The sequence below is a fragment of the Colobus angolensis genome, unplaced genomic scaffold (genome assembly GCF_000951035.1).
Source record: "Colobus angolensis palliatus isolate OR3802 unplaced genomic scaffold, Cang.pa_1.0 Scaffold175, whole genome shotgun sequence".
NCBI classification, from domain to species: domain Eukaryota; kingdom Metazoa; phylum Chordata; class Mammalia; order Primates; family Cercopithecidae; genus Colobus; species Colobus angolensis.
The window spans coordinates 462,999-479,173 of record NW_012114877.1 but is presented as its reverse complement, the minus strand read 5'-3'; the positions used below and the strand labels follow the sequence as shown (position 1 = coordinate 479,173).

The 16,175-nt window shown below is 41.1% G+C and overlaps 1 protein-coding gene across 2 annotated transcripts; it reads right to left on the bottom strand.

The window, feature by feature from the left end:
• Nucleotides 1-8,108: 8,108 nt before the first annotated feature.
• Nucleotides 8,109-15,645, bottom strand: NPY (neuropeptide Y). Of its 2 annotated transcripts, XM_011938548.1 has the most exons (5): nucleotides 15,539-15,626; nucleotides 14,739-14,938; nucleotides 14,387-14,574; nucleotides 10,345-10,425; nucleotides 8,109-8,306 (listed from the first exon to the last, which is right to left on the bottom strand). In XM_011938548.1, the coding sequence occupies exons 2-5, from the start codon at nucleotides 14,757-14,759 to the stop codon at nucleotides 8,282-8,284; spliced, it is 315 nt and encodes a 104-aa protein (XP_011793938.1). In that variant the 5' UTR covers nucleotides 14,760-14,938; nucleotides 15,539-15,626; the 3' UTR covers nucleotides 8,109-8,281. The 2 variants fall into 2 exon arrangements, with proteins under 2 accessions (XP_011793938.1, XP_011793939.1); XM_011938549.1 differs by lacking the exon at nucleotides 14,739-14,938 and having other exon boundaries at nucleotides 15,539-15,645.
• Between the last annotated feature and the right edge of the window lie 530 nt (nucleotides 15,646-16,175).

Sequence of the window (16,175 nt, the reverse complement as noted above, 5' to 3'; positions counted from 1 at the left end):
TCTGTAAAATGTAGCCATTGTATCTGCCTCTCATGGTTTGAGTGATAATTAAAATAATTAAATAAAGGCCCAATTTATACTAGTTTCTAAATAAATGTCAGTTCCCTTATACCCTATTTCTTATCAGCAAACAAAACCTGCAAAATTTACTTGTAACTTCGGAAGGCAAATAGCTATTTAGGATTTCAAGCAGAAAACATTTTTCTTATGAAGAGTTAATTATCCATGAAATTAAATATTTATGCATTCATAGAACCAATGTATTTATAATGTTACAATGTGAAAGTGGCTGGTCTAGAAATTATAAGACGTTCTTAATGTCTTTACAGCTGACGTTTCTCCATCATGGGAATATTTTTACATTACCTTTTACAATTATCTAACTGGAATAATGTACTGTAAAGTCACTTAGGAAAATAGCATGCAGTTGAAAATTTATATTCAGGTGTGTAAATGCTAACTGCTGGTTGACATGCTCACTTGTAAGCAGCTTGACACTCAAGCATGTTTTCCCTTAAAACAAGACCATAAAGGGCAGTTTGTTTCTCAAGTTGGGTGACCAACTTGTCCAGGTTTGCCTGAAACAGAGAGATTTCTCAGGATATAAGACTTACAATGCTAAGCCTAGGACAGTCCTGGGACAACCAGAATGGTTGGTCACCTCACCAGGCCAACACCCCAAAACTGATCTGCCTGCCTCAGCCACTGCTGCTTCATCAGAACCCTGCTCTGCCAGGAACCAAAGTTCCTCCTGTTGTACAGCTGGGCACAAACTTGATCTCTGACAGTCACCTGAGCCCCTGGGGATAAATAGCTCTGGGGTCTGTGTGGGGAGAGAAAATAAGCATTTCCTCTCTGTTACATTTTATTCCTTAGACCCCAATGTGCCATATCCCATGCCTAGAAAACACATCTTTCAAAAACATGTTATTTTTAGCTCTGATCATGTGCTCTCCTCTTATTGTTGCCCAAAACGAGCCCCCCATGTTCAAGGTGGAGGTATAAGCAGCAAAAGGGGATCAGATGCTGTCATATCCCCTCCACGGTCCTTATTCTCTCATCCCACCACCCACACATATCAACTCAGACAACAGATGCTCACTCTGAGTTGCATGGTCCATCACCACTTCCCCAGACAGTGATTTCAGAATCCCAGTTGGAGCTTGATTAAGCACCGCACAGCCATTTTTCTAGGAATATGATGTTGTTAATAATGACCTTGACATCCACAAAAGTAAAGAGCAGGCTATTGAACAACTGCCATCCACCAAGGTCCAATTCAAATGACACTTCCCATTCCTCACATACACTGGTGGAAATTATTTCAGCCTCCCCTGTTCTCCCATAGCACTTACTTTATGCTTCTATTTAAACATTGATCATGATCTGCCTCACATTACAGTTCCTTAAACATGTGTCTATCTCCTTTATAAATTGTTAGGTCTTTAAGAGCAGGGGAACTGTCTCACTCATCTTATGTCACCCCTAGAACCCAGCAGAGTACCAGTCACAGAGAGACTATACAATGACTATTTCAGAAATTGATAACATCCTTGGAACTCTAGAAACCCATTAGAGATCAGCTGGTTCCATTTTAACCTGATCAATAATCCAGCCTGTTAGAAAGAGTGACTATATTAAATATGTTCTGCCAACATTGCTTATTCTTGCATTAAATTTCACAGACCAGTTAATTCAGTAGGCCGTTCTGGTTTGAAAAGACTTGGCAGTGACAGAAAAGACACAGGTATTAGAATAAATAAAATTCAAATTATTCTAGGCAACCTTTAATTGAAAACTTATTTGAATGATGTTATTCTCTCTAATAGATAATTCCCAAATAGTAAGGTGTTATTTAGTGAGAAGAAAGGGTAAAATGTGACTTTTATATTCTATAGAAAGATTCTCATTTCAACTTAAATTGCTTCATAATACCATAGCAAAGCGGCCAAAATAATGAGTGAAGTCAAATTTCAGATAAATACACTAAACAAATAAAGTTTAAAATTCAATTAACTTCTGGAAAAGCAAAGAATTCTGAAATTAGGAATACATTGGGATTCAAAGGAATCCGTGTCTTATAGATAAAACAGTTTGAAAAAAAAAAAAAACAAATTCTTTATGTTTAAATATCAAAATAGTTTACCCAAGGACATAAACAGTTGTAAAATATACCCCCCAAATAAAGCCAATACATTAGTATGCAATATAAGTGGTAATAATTGGTGAAAACTCCAAAATCGTCACCAAATTCAAAGCCACAAAAAAATTATCAGTGACCCAAAAAACATTTCACAGAATTTTGGTACTTCAATATTCAAGACTTTTTGGAAAAAAATTTTTTTTTAAGAACTTGATATTAAAGGTAATGCCAGGTAAATCAAACTTCTAAGATGACAGAAAAGAACTGTGTATTCAACCAGTAACTTTCAGAGATCCATGAAGCTATGGTTAAATAAACTCTCGTATTTTTGTCAAGACCCTGCATAAATGCTACCTGTACCTCCTGAAAGAACCACAAAAAACCTTTGTGAGGCTGTTCAACAAACATTGCACTTGTTCTGGATCCTCTGGGATCATTCTCAGTCTTTACAATCAACTTCAGACTGAACTAGCTCTCGTTGAGAACCTCCTATGTGTCAGGCAACAAGGGCAGTTATCAACATATCCATATCACCCTTCCCATAATTGCAAAGCATTTGAATACTGCAGCATTAGAATGAGTTTAAATTGATAGCTATTACTTAGCACATTAAAAAAGAATGAGCCCAGATGACACATATGATTAATTATATGTTATTCCATTCTGAGTTTAAAAAGAGAAAAAGATTCTGTGTGATTTCACACTGTGCTAATTTTTCTAATAGGCAGAAGAAAAGGAAATAATTTAGTTGTGACAATATTACACTCCTCCTACCCAGAACCATGATAAAAGAATATCCCACTGAAACACCTCATTCAAAAGGCTGTTTTCCTTTATGATGATAGAAAAGGTATTTGTTTAGTTTTGATGACATTGTAAATGATTCCAATGTATTGCATGGAGGAGAAAAGAACAATTTTCTCTTGTATACATATTAATATGTAACCATATAAGCATAATGTTTGTGTATTAGAAAGAGTGGAGATAATTAACTGCCATCATGTTTACCTTTCTGTCATCAGTAGCACATATGGGACCTGCACATAGGTGTGTTAAGTTGGTGCAAAAGAAATTGGTTTTGCTATTACTTTCAATGGCAAAAACCACAGTTACTTTTGCACCCATCTACCAATATTGAGCAGTTGCATCTGCCATCTTTACTTCATCTAATGGGAAGCATCATATGATGGTGTGTAAACCATCAGAAGGTGTTTTTTCCTTCTCTCTAAATCTGTTTTTCTGTTCTGACCCTTGTCTAGGCAGGAGAAAGAGGATGGAAGATAAAATATTCCAAAGAAATAGTGAGTCCTTGCCTTCCTGACCCTGGGTGTGGAACCACCCCTACAACATTTATTCTCTGAATTTGTCAATTTGTCCATAAGATTGTGGTTAAGAGATCTCAGACTGAGAAGTCTAATCCTAATCTGGCTGAAAGAAAAATATTCATAGAGAGGCCTCAGTATGCCCTGGAGTCAATTCTGTAGGAAGAGCAGATGGGATTTTTTTTGTTTTGTTTTGTTTTGTTTTTTAAAAAAAAGAAAATAAGGAATGCCTGGGAAAAAAGAGTTCGGGATGACTGTGAGACTTGATTTTATCCCTTATGAGATTTTCCCCTTAGAACATAACCCAGTTGTCCAGGCCTACCACTATCAAATTCAAAGCATGGGAATCACAAATAATTAAAAAGTACTCGAAATATGCATTACTGTGTCATATCTGCATGTTTTCTACCTCCTATCTGGCATTCTTCATTTAGCAATTGCTGCTCATCCTTCAAACCTCAGCTCAACCATCAGTCAGTTGCCCTAGGAAGTCTGTTCTACTCCTACACTCTCCCCAGCCTGGGGTGAGTGTCCTTCACTTCCCCAGTAAAACCACACAGTCCACTTCTTGTTACAGAGGGAGATATTGCTACCCCTGAAATAGGAAATACCAATTTGGACATACTGAATTTTTTTGTTTGTTTGTTTTCGAGACAGGGTCTCACTCTGTCACCCAGGCTGGGGTGCAATGGCGTGATCTTGGCTCACTGCAACCTTCGCCTCCTGGGTTCAAGCGATTCTGTTTCAGCCTCCTGAGTACCTGGGACTACAGGCACGTGCCACCATGCCCAGGTAATTTTTGTATTTTTAGTAGAGAGAGGGTTTCATCATGTTGGCCAGGCTGGTCTCGAACACCTGACCTCAGGTGATCCGCCTGCCTCGGCCTCCCACAGTGCTGGGATTACAGCCGTGAGCCACCGTGCCCAGTCAACATATTGAATTTGAAGGTCTGTGGGATGTCCACATTTTAGCCTTAACCCATAGAGACCTCTGGCCTCTGTTCGTTCTCTTTTCCTGTCTCCCTCTGCATAGGAGACAGCTGCTATTCTGACTGATTCATTAGACCACATTGCCTTAACAGGCAGGGACACAGTTGAAAGGTAATGAGCAGTCACAAGTGACCCTTCTCTTCTTCCATCTGCTGCTAGATGTGACAGGCTGGCCCTTCTGATCTATGTGGCTATTTGGGTAAGTGGATTTGCGAATCTTCCCCAGAAACCTTACTTTTCCTGTCACTCTTCACTAGGCTGCTGAGATTTGGTTTGGAAACACAGGTGCTCTAGAGGCTTGAGCTGCAGCCAGGCACCCTGACTCAGCTTACCAGGCAGCCCTACATTTGGGCCTCATTGGATGCTTGTTCACCTGGCTCTGTTTCCTAGTTGGCAATTGACTCTTCTATGTACAGCTCCCTTGTCAGGAAACTGCAAACGGGAGCATGATGAATGGGAAGGTTCTAGCACCTAACTACTTCTCAAACCTCTGACACATCTCTGTACTTCCAACAATGCACTGTAATTATTTGCCTCCCTCATTAGATAGTAAATTCCCTGAGAAACTAATCTTTGTATCCTCAGTGCTTAGTACAAAGTCCAATACATATTAGGTGATGAAAATATGTTAAGTGAATGAATGAGTTTGGCCATTCTTAGACCTAGTTCTTCAGTCTAGCCTCTGCAGCTGTCTCTCTGTTCCTGTCAAGTAGAGCTCTGAAGGTTCCCTTCACAAGCTGTGCTAATCCACACAGTTTAGCCCAGACCCAAAACCTCCTATTCTCAGCTCAATCCACATTCATTAGTAAGCATTTTTCAACTAACTGGCCCACACTAATTTCCTTTTCTCAATACTTCTCACACAATTTGTGTAGTATTTCATTACACTTTAATTTGTCTTCAGCGTGATACACCAGAGTTATGCTCTTAACTAGACCACGCACAACCTGGTCTCCACTTGCACTCACTTCTGGAAGACATTGTCAAGCAGGGCAAAGTTTTTGAAGACTTTTTGCAAAGGTTTTGCAAAGTTTTTGAAAATAAAGAGGAGCTGCTCTCTAGTCCCAGTAACTTGAATGAGGTTAGGATAAGTCACTTACTTCCTATAGGCCTTTCTGTGAAAACTGAGGCACTAACCATCTGCTTGACTACGTCTTGGGCGTTGCAGGAATCAGAATAAAAACATGATGACACCTGCAAAAAATTATGCACAAGTGATACCCATAGATGATGGATTAAAGCTAGGGTCAGAGGAGGCCTTAGTAAGTGCCGATGGATTTACTTGATAATGATTATGTTGCTCATAGGGATCCCATTAATGAAGGCTAAATTGTTCTTACTATAGCTCTAGTAAGCATTATTATTATTATTATTTGCAATGACAGCTGAGTGATCCGGTGCCTTCAAACATTTTCTAAAACCTATTTAAACCTATTTCAAACCTATTCCCATCCTAAAATTGAAAATGTTTGAGAAATATTACTATAATCTCTTGAAATGCAGTTTTGCAACTTTTTAAAAGTTTGTTATCATTTTATATCTGAAAGCTAATTCTGGTTCATTAGGGATTTAGAATTCAATACAGGAGTCATCAAATACTCCATTTTTACCCACCTCTTTTCTATTACTTGTAACATTATCTTAACCTGAATTTTGATTCCCATAAAGGCATACATGGAAATTTAGGCAGGAATAATTATCCCCATCTCATGGGTGAGAACTCAGCCGTGTAGTGAACTTGAAGCTCAGAGAGCTTGAAAGTCACTGAGTCAGGTTCATGGGGCCCACATGGTGTGAAGGTTAAGTCCTCCTTCTAATAAGATGAAGTCAAGAAGCAAAGGGATCAAGGTCTGGGTTGAGTATAAGTAAAATGCAGGTTGTTTAATGCTAAATCTTCTAGGTATTTAGGTTTGATGAGGTAAGAGGTTAAAATTTTTGTTTAAAATAAAATTCCTGGATTCTCTCTGAATGGTTCATAGGCATTATTCCTGTTTGCTCCACTCCATGTAATGAAGAAGAGTTCTACAGTCATGCATCCATTATCGATAGGGGTACTTTCTGAGAAATGCATTGTTAGGTGATCTTGTTATTGGGCAAACATCATGGAATGAATGTATTTACACAGACCTGGATGGTGTGGCTTTCTGTACTCCTAGGCTGTATGACATGGCCTATTGCCCCTAGGCTACAAACCTATACAGCAAGTGACTGTACTGAATACTGTAGGCAATAGTGACATAATGGTAGGTGTGTGTCTATCTAAACATAGAAAAGTTACAGTAAAAATTCAGTATTGTAATCTTATGGGACACTACTATATGCGTGGGCCGTCACTGACTAAAATGTTGTGAAGTGGTATATGACTATATGCGTGGTAAGGCGTGCTCAGCCTATCTGTGCTGAAAGATGGATTTTTGAGTAACTTTCTCTGTGTATTACTAATTTTAATAAAGAAAATTCCCAGATACACTAGGTTAATAATTTCGATGTCGTGTAATAAATTATTACTTATCTTTTTTTAGATTTTAAAAATGCTTTACAAATTGGTGTTTAGTTCCAATAATAAAGAAATAAAAATAAAGGAAATTTTAGGGAAATTGTGGAACAGTTTTATCTTAGTTTCATTAAAGGAAATTACATTTTGTAGCAACACTGACTCCATTGCCTGAAAAACGTTGTAATTTTTTATGTGCAGAGAATATTGTATATTCTACAAGATTCCCTAGGTCATGATGAATATTGTTATTCACGCATTTTTTTGTAAAGTTTTAAGATGTCACATAAACATATTTGTGCATATTTTTTACAGTGTGGTATGAAGTACCAGTATGGGATGAGACTCATTTTCTTTGATTTAGAAACGACACATAAAAATATAATAACATTAATTTTAAAGTAAGCCCATGCAAATAGGTACTTGAAGGAGGAAGTTTAATAAGTTTCAGCTAAATTAATTGACATGCCCCATGTTGTATGAAAAGATAATCATCCCACTCATTGTATTTCTGACTCAAATTCTAAGAGTAGTGACCAAAATAGATGTGTAGACCTCAACGGTCTGATATGGTAGCCACTAGAGACTTAATGGCTATTTAAGTTAAAATTCATTAAAATTAAATAAAATTTAAAATTCATCTCTTTATTTGCACTAACTTACATTCAGGGGCTCAAAAGCCACATGTGGCTAGTGGCTGCCATATTAGACAGAGGGATAAAGGACATTTCACAGAAAGCTCTAGTTAGTCAGAAAGTCCTTCTGCTGACAGCACTGGTTAACAAGGTTAGCAAGGGTTCCATGTGACTGGGGGGAAAGCTCAGAAAAGTTTCTCAAATTAGCATTCCTTTGATCAATATCTTCAAATGCATCTATATGTTTTACACACATACACACACATACACACACAGCTGATCTTGGTTATCATGAATAATCATATCGTCATACCTTTCACAGCCGCTGTTTTAATATTAGTGAAACAAACCCTGAATCTGCTAGTTGAGGGAGACTATAATGACTAATTATTTTCATTAAACTTATTACTACAAAATAATATTATTATATCTATAGTGATATATATAATATTAATATCTATCACTATAGATATAATATTATTAATATCTATCACTATTGTAATAGATTTTTCATTGAGGAGGATACACTTTTGAATGCATGATACTTTATTTAAACGCACATATATACAATGATGACAAAGGAAAACATTGCAGAGTTCAGCACAATGGCTGCATGCATTGGTAGGATGGGTGGACTCTCATTTTACACGATGAAATATGGGCTGAAAATAGGAAAAGAGAGCAACTTTCATTTCCCATCACCATATTGAAGGGTCTTCAAGCCTGTAAAACATAAGAAGCAAAGCATGTAAGGGAAGCTGCCCAACTTCCTGAGGTATTAGCAAGAGTGAGACATTTAGCTCTGAAGTGAATGATGACGGGAACTGTAGGAAAGTCTCCTGCTGGCATTCTAAACAAGAAGCCACGTGGAATACCAGAACGCGAGGCAGAGGCACAATGTGCACAGTCCCAGCCGAGCCAGGAGTCTTGGGCAAACCTCAGAGGGAGCATTTTAAAGGCTCTGTATGTATCAAAGGAGCTGAAGAACACAATCTTTTGAAAATCAAAATTACAGAAATCACATGAAGCTGTAAGAGGAAAGTTATTGTTCCTCAACTCTAAATATGCTTCCTTTTCCTGCCAGCTTTATTATATAATAAGATGCTACTTATTAGACTGTGAGATCTTTTTAATAAAATAGCACTCATAGGCAACTTCAAGACTGTCAAATTTTGTCTTCTTCTAACTGCACATGATGGAGTTTGTCAGTCAAGGTGCAATTAATTTTACTTCATGCACTAACTGGGCCACAAAACAAAGACAAAAACCAAGTAGGTCTGGGTTGTTATTTTTCTAACAGTAAGTAGATATAGCCTACCCTAAACATTTTACTGTGGCAAACATCATATGCATGTCAGTGAAACATGGAAAGACATTTACTGCTTAGTATTAAAAACAACCCTGGCCAGGCATTGTGGCTCACAACTGCAATCCTAGCACTTCAGCAGGCTGAGGAGGGAGGATCTCTTGAGGCCAGGAACTCAAGGCTGCAGTGAGCTATGATTGCACCACTGTACTCTGGCCTGAGTGACAGAAGGAGACCTTGTCTCTGAATAATAATAATAATAATTTTTAATTAAAGAAGACAACGCTTACAAATTTTCTACCTGTTTCCCTTGCATTTGCTATTTAAGTCTGGGCCGGTTCCTCCAGGGACAGGAGCACTGGAGTTTTATCTCAGTTCATATCATCATTCCCTTTAGAGAAAACAAATCTCACAACTCTATATTAACACCCTTCGTTCTGGCTGGCCACTTCACAAGAGAACTGAGGGAGGTTAGAAGGGAAGGTGGGTGGCCCAGCGGGTCACCCTGCTGAGTCTCTAGGGAGAACTTGGAGAGCCACATGTCAGTCACACTCACTGAGCAAGTGTTCTAGTGACCTCTTCTGGGGAACTTTGTTCTTGATGTTGTAGAACTCTGGGTTTAAGGCAGCCAAACTGCCACAGACATGGGTGGACCCTGTGCACTATGATCTTACTGTGGTTAGAGACAGGAAGCAAGGACTGAAGAGCCAGGAGGTTATGAAGATGGAAGAGGACCTGGCTCCTCTTCAGCAGCACTCCTTGTCCAGGAGACACCAGAAAATCTTAGCTCAATGTTTAACACTTAGACATTAGTGGGCACCTCTTTCCAAGACACACCCACACTGCAAGAAAGTCCTGAGACTACAGATAAACTCCTAAGAATACTGTCATTCAACATTCAACGTGCATTCATTGAATGTAATAAATCACTACGTGACACAAGTTGAACTAAAATATGTCCAAAAGTAATCCGGAGCATCTAATTTACCTACAGCTTCATGTAAAACTGGGAAAGTTGGAGTAAAAACCATGGGGGACATTTTCTAGGACATCTGGATGCTCCACATATATAAAAACTACAGATCTTCCCAGCCAGAGATGGACAGTTGGTCATTTCAATTTAGAGCCAGGGACTCACTCTATGCTTCCCTGATTCCAACAATGTTAGACATTCTATATAATTTCGAAGTTAAAAGTCAATTATTTTCAAAATTGTCAAAGGAGCACCAAATAACCTGGGCTAGAAGATGTTATTCCATAGACGTTCAGAGATTTGACAAGAGAGGTGAAAAGAGAGGTCTCCTCTGCCTGCTTCTTCATCCTCATTTCTGCCGAAATCTCCCCTGGTGTAGAAGTCCCTGTCCCAATGCCTCCCACCAGGCACCTGTCTCTGACTTCCCTCCCCTGGGCACCTTGAGCTCTACAACAATGTCCCCATCACAAGCCTTGTCATACCGAGTTCTGGGAACATTTTCTGTGCTTTCTCTCATCAAGAGGTCTGAAATCAGTGTCTCTGGGCTAGATCGTTTGCCATACCTGGAAAAAAAAAAGTCTTTTAAAGCAAGTTTGGAATAGGCATAAAACCTTTAGGAAAAAGGAAGATAGTCTCCTATTTGGGATATGAAAACTAAATATTATTGTCAGTTGTTCATCTGTAACAAGCAATCTAGGTGTATGAAGCATATATTATCAGAAACATTATCATAAATATTATTTGAAATTATTTATATATATATATATTTTAAGCTTTGCTCAAATGCTCAATAAATAATCTAGGAGGTTATTTAAACTAAACCAAAATTCCTAGTCAAATTCCTGCCTTTTTAAACAACCACAAATAATATGTATAGAGATACATACTTTTATAACTAGGTAACAGGAAATTTGAAAACATGGAAGCATGATTGTAAATGTTTCCACAATTAGTTAATTGGCTATTGTTCTGATGATATACAGCAGTTTAAATCTTAACAAGGAGACCAGATGATATTTCAAAGACAGTCCTAGAAAAAGATCAGCAGATTGCTGTGTAAGACCCACCTGTGTCTTTGAAGCTCAATTTTCTCGTTTGTAAAATATCCCCTGCTTAAATCAGAGTCTTTGTGAACATCCAGTGTGAAATGTGAGTCCCAGTGCTTTCAAAGTGACAAAGTGATACACACATGCAAATTACTGCTGTTGAAATTTATCCATTCTTCTGGTTACCAACAGACCCTAGGTCTTATATTTCTCATATTCATTCAAGGTGCCAAATGCTAAAGCCTTTCCTGATGTTGTGATTTTAGCCTCCCTGTAAGTCTAAAGGAATCTAACTGGTTCATGGAAATGTTCTTGTTTTTTTTTTTTTTTCTCCTATAGCAGGATATGGGTGAGACAATACACACAGGTAAGGTTTCATTTATCTGCGAGTGTCCCCACTTCAAGACACTACAAAAGAGTCAGACAAGTATATACCAAATTGCATCTTTTGAAGAGGCCATTATTCCCTTTCTCAGAAAAGGTGTTGGACACCAGTCGCCACTTTGTTTAAAAATAAATTAGCCTGGTGTGGATTGGTTAATAGGTCTAACAGCTGAACATAGCTGACAGAGGATATATTCTAATTGCCAAGCAAAATTATATCTAAATTTTTTGGACAGATTTTCTATTACTGTTCTTTAGCTGAGACTCAAGGGAAGCAAAAACAAAACAACTCCCTGTCCCACTCCCATCATGTAAGATTTCCTCAAAGATTTTCTGGAGCTGTGATATTAGACTACAGGCATCTGCTTATATTTATTTATTCTGTCCATCCATTGGTTTTACTAATCGTAAAACTCTAGGGCAACTGTAACTCATTTATCTTCATCATGCTCCAGTGAGTAAAAGAACTTCCAACTGTTTTCTCCAATTTACCAGTAAAGAATCTAAATCTGAAATAGGAGGACTTGCACAGTCATAATCTTGCATCCAGTTCAGGATTGTTCACTCTTCTTCCTTCTTTAATTAATTCTGGATCATCCTTCCTCTTTACAATGCTGTAACTTTCAAAGATTGAGTCCTTAGAGTAAAGATTCTCAAACCTGGCTGCACATTAGAATCACCTGGGGAGTGTGACAAACACACTCTAAAGCCCAGGCCCAATGCTAGAGGGTTTGATTTAATTGGTCAGGGGTGGATCCCAGCATCAGTGTACTTTAAAAGCTCCCCTGATGATTTTAATGTGCAGCCAGAAAGGAGAAACACTAATCTAAGGCTGAGTTTCTCCGGGACTGGCTAGTCTTTGTAATGGGGGCTGTCCTGAGCATGGTAGGATATTTAGCAGCCTCCTTGGCATCTATACATCTAGATACCAGCAACACCCACCTCCCGTTATGAAAACCAAAAATGTCTCCAGACACTGCCAAATCACACCTGGGGAGCATAAAATCACCCTCAGTTGAGAACCACTGATTTAGGGGGTCATATAAGTAAATTGTAGGAGACCCACACTCTAGAATAAGTAATGCAGCTTCCAGAAGCAATGAGCCAGGGGTATATATACAGCAACAAGAATATAAGCACAAATTGAGTGTAGGGGGAACGGGAGTGGGGGCGGGGGGAAGAAAGATAATGATATCAGATTACATCTATAGTAAATTAAAGCACATCCACAAATGACCCTGTAATTTTCAGAAACACACATAGGAGTGGGTGTCTGTGGTGGGAAGGAGAAGATGGATGTACATTAAGAGCCTCTGCTGGTTTCTAAGAAGGAGTTTACATGAAGGTGAGACAGGAAATTCTGCCTCAGAGACCAGCTCATTCCCATCTAAGCTGAATCTCTTGCCATGAAACCCAAGTCCCTTTCCTTTATGTTTCTTTTTCTCATCAAACATGTTGGAGATAACACCGCCTGTTGATGGTGGTGACAACATCCAAAGAAACTCAAAGGAGGCCCCCAATTCCATAATTCCTATAAAAACAGCTTTCATGAAATGTCCTTTTAAAATGCTAGAGCTTTGTAAAATTGTAAAGCTTTAGAGCAATCATCTTTGGAAAACTGAGTTCTACTGTATATTATGCTATAACTAAATAACTAACAAAGGTTTTTCTAGAAAAAATAGTTAATATATTTTTGTTTGTACAAGTTCTCTTTGATCTGCATGATAGCATAGCATAGCAAGAATTTGAATCAATTAACTTTCTGGGAAGTATGGAATATAAAATATTATTGCTTTGTGCTAATTAAAATGATCAGATTTCAAGGGATCACAAACCAATACTATTTAATTCTGGTATTTTCATGTTTTTCAGATTCTATATAAATTGGAGCTTTTTCAAAAGCTTTTTTAGGATGTTGAATACCTTTTTGATGAAACAGGAAAAAGCAAACTTGCTTTTAGAAGTACAGATTTTCCCCCTTTTGAATCCTTTCCAACTACTCCCTGACTTGTAAAAAGTAAAAATATGGACTAAACAAATAAATAAACCCCACAATACTTTAAACATATAATTTAAACATGTTAACTAACATTCATGCTTCTAAAGGGCTTATCCTTTAGATATGGTCAAATGATTAAAATCTTTTAATCTTAGTAATTAAAATAAGATGTTAAATGATTTAGAGCTAAGATCAACTAATTTTGAAAACAAAATTTAAATCCTATGTAATTTGTAAAACAGTTTGGATTTGATTTTTCCCTTAATTGTCAATGTTGAGAGTGAAAATGTGGCATTTCATTTTGACTTTCTGAATGTTCAGAATAAAGTTTACAACTTCTCAGATTCCATGTAATCCGTGGATTCATCCTAAAGTTACTGGACCAATGTAAGTTTCTTCTTAATGAAATACCAAGTGGGCACTTTCTTTTCAGAATTCACCAGCTATAAAATAGGGAGAATCTCTGCATTTTAGATAAACTGTTTTCAGGCTAAATCTCTAATTACTGGGACTAGGATTTTCAAGTATAAGACTGAGACTGCAGAAAAACACAGTACAGAAGAAAACAAAATAGCTCTATTTGTCTTTTTCTAAATACTGTCATTCAATTAGCCCTAGGCAGGCTGGAAAGTCTAACAATGTCTGTGGCAACCCTGCAGTTTACTACTTGGTTTGGTTTTCTTTGGTGGTCGTTCTGTTTTTCCTAGACACCTTGCTAGCCGTTCTCCCTACAGCATTTTTCTGGCGCCTTCTTGCCCCTTTCGCTGGGTACTTTCGAGATTTCTGGACAGGCCCCCACTGCTGTAAGAACCACAACAAACCACAAGAGGTGAGTGAGAGGAGATTGCCAGCCTACCAGCCTGGGGAACCTGAATCTGGGGATCACTACTCTGTGACTGTAGTTGCACAAAATGGAAGGTATCCATTTTGTGTGCAGTGTGCCCCGCACAAACATTTACCTAGAGCTGACTAAGAGCCTGATACTGTCCTGCCCTGGGATAGAGCGAAGGAAAAGAAACAATCCCTTCCCCTAACCAGGATCTCCTGGTGTGCAGGCACTGGCGCTCCTGGAGTCGATCCCGCGGGCCCACCCACCTCTGCCTGGTGATGAGGTTGATGTAGTGTCGCAGCGCCGAGTAGTATCTGGCCATGTCCTCCGCTGGCGCGTCCTCGCCCGGGTTGTCCGGTTTGGAGGGGTACGCCTCGGCCAGCGCACCCAGGCACACGAGCAGGCACAGGGCGAGGGTCAGTCCGGACAGCCCCAGTCGCTTGCTACCTAGCATCTGCGGGCACAGAAGGCTCAACGGACGGGCTTGGGGATTCAGAGGACCCACGAGCAGCACCTCCCTCCTCTGCCTCCCGCGCTCCTCCTTCTGCTACCACCCGCGACCCCCAATCCGCTCTCGTCCCAGTCTCGCAGAGAGAACCCAGGCATGGCTAGCACCACCTTGCGGACTCTGGGCGCCATCTGGCCCGGACCTGCCCCTCTGCTCCACCTGAAAACTTCGCGCAACTTCGTTCTCGGGTACCAAGAAGCGCGCGGCGAGAGGTGCAAGGTGGGGGCCCCGCCAGTTTAGACACTTTCAAAATCAAATTGGAAGTTCCTCCTGCTGGGTCACTTTTCTCCCCTCTTGCCCAAACTCTTGTCTGGGAAGAAAACTTTCTTCTCTGTTACTTTTGGTCTGCTTAGCTTCAGGGGATCAACGCTGACGGTAGAGATCACCTCAGGGTGATGACTGCGGTGGGGAAGGGGAAAGAGAATTGCTCCCTGGGCCAGAATTGCTCCCAAGAGATTTGGAGCCCAAGAATCCAGGCAGATGGCAGGGCGCGGGGCTCCCGAGCGCCAGGGATTCCTCACTCGATGGCGCTGCCAGGGAAACCTTCCTACCGCGCACCGCTTTCTGGGCCTCAAGGCAGTGACCCGCAGGGCGACCGCCAGCTGCCTTGGGATAGGGGTCCCGGGTTCTCCCTCCGTATCTGCCAAAAGGTAATTCAGAAGAACCGCCCAGCGGGAAGGGCCCGGGAGAAGGGCGGTGGACAATCAGAGGGGAGCAGAGGGACAAGTGGAATTTAGCCGCCAAGAGGGCTGGTCCGCGTCGGGGCGCCGAGCCGGCATAGTCCCAGCTGGGGAACGGGGTGCTACCCTCCCGGGGCCCCAGAGCTCCACAGAGCCGGAGGCTGAGCCTCTAGCAAGTTCATGGGCGCCCCTTCGCTCCCACCCCTAGACAAACGGGTCGTGGCACTCACGGTGGCTGGCGCGCGGGCGTGGCTGGGCGGCAAGTACTCTGCTGTCGGGCGCGCGTCTCCGAGGGGTGAGAGCCAGCGGATGGGGTGCAGAGAGCGGGTCGCAACCGGGCTTTTATGGAGCTTCCTCGCCGCAGCAGGAGGGGCCTCGGGCAATCACGTTTGGGTGACTCCTACCCGCCACTTCCCGCCCCCGAGTGGCGGGGGGAGGGGGCTGGAACCGCAGCCGCACGAGTGTTGGCTTAGGGAGCCACCCACACCCCAACCCTCCCGCCCCAGGCACTGCCCGAAGAAGCGGGGCCTGGGACAGTGCGAGCGATGCAGGGCGCTCCGAGCGCGCTGGACAACACCAAAGCCCAGGTGTCTGCCCTCGGGCAGTGCCCGATCCCTGCTTTTCTTCTTTCCTTCACGCCCCGTCTAGTCCTGCCAGAGATAGGAGCAGCCCAGGCGATTCTTGTCGCTGCCAACAGGACTTACCAAGCCACTGGGCGCCGGAGTAGGAAGCATCTGAATGCTCTTTGCGGTGGGACATCTCCAGGACCAGCGCGGCATCCTCACTGGGCACAGCTGCGCGCTTTTGGAGAGAGGCAACTGGGCGCACCAATTTTTCCTGCACTTAGAACAAGTCGGAGGCAGCTGC

What these genes read in the sequence shown, in the direction of transcription:
- NPY (XM_011938548.1), bottom strand. Translation starts at nt 14,759, where the DNA reads ATGGCGCCCAGAGTCCGCAAG. An exon ending in AACCTCATCACCAGGCAGAG is followed by an intron (nt 10,426 to 14,386) that starts GTGGGTGGGCCC and finishes TTTTTTTTCCAG; the next exon opens with GTATGGCAAACGATCTAGCC. An exon ending in GAAAATGTTCCCAGAACTCG is followed by an intron (nt 8,307 to 10,344) that starts GTATGACAAGGC and finishes TATGTTTTACAG; the next exon opens with GCTTGAAGACCCTTCAATAT.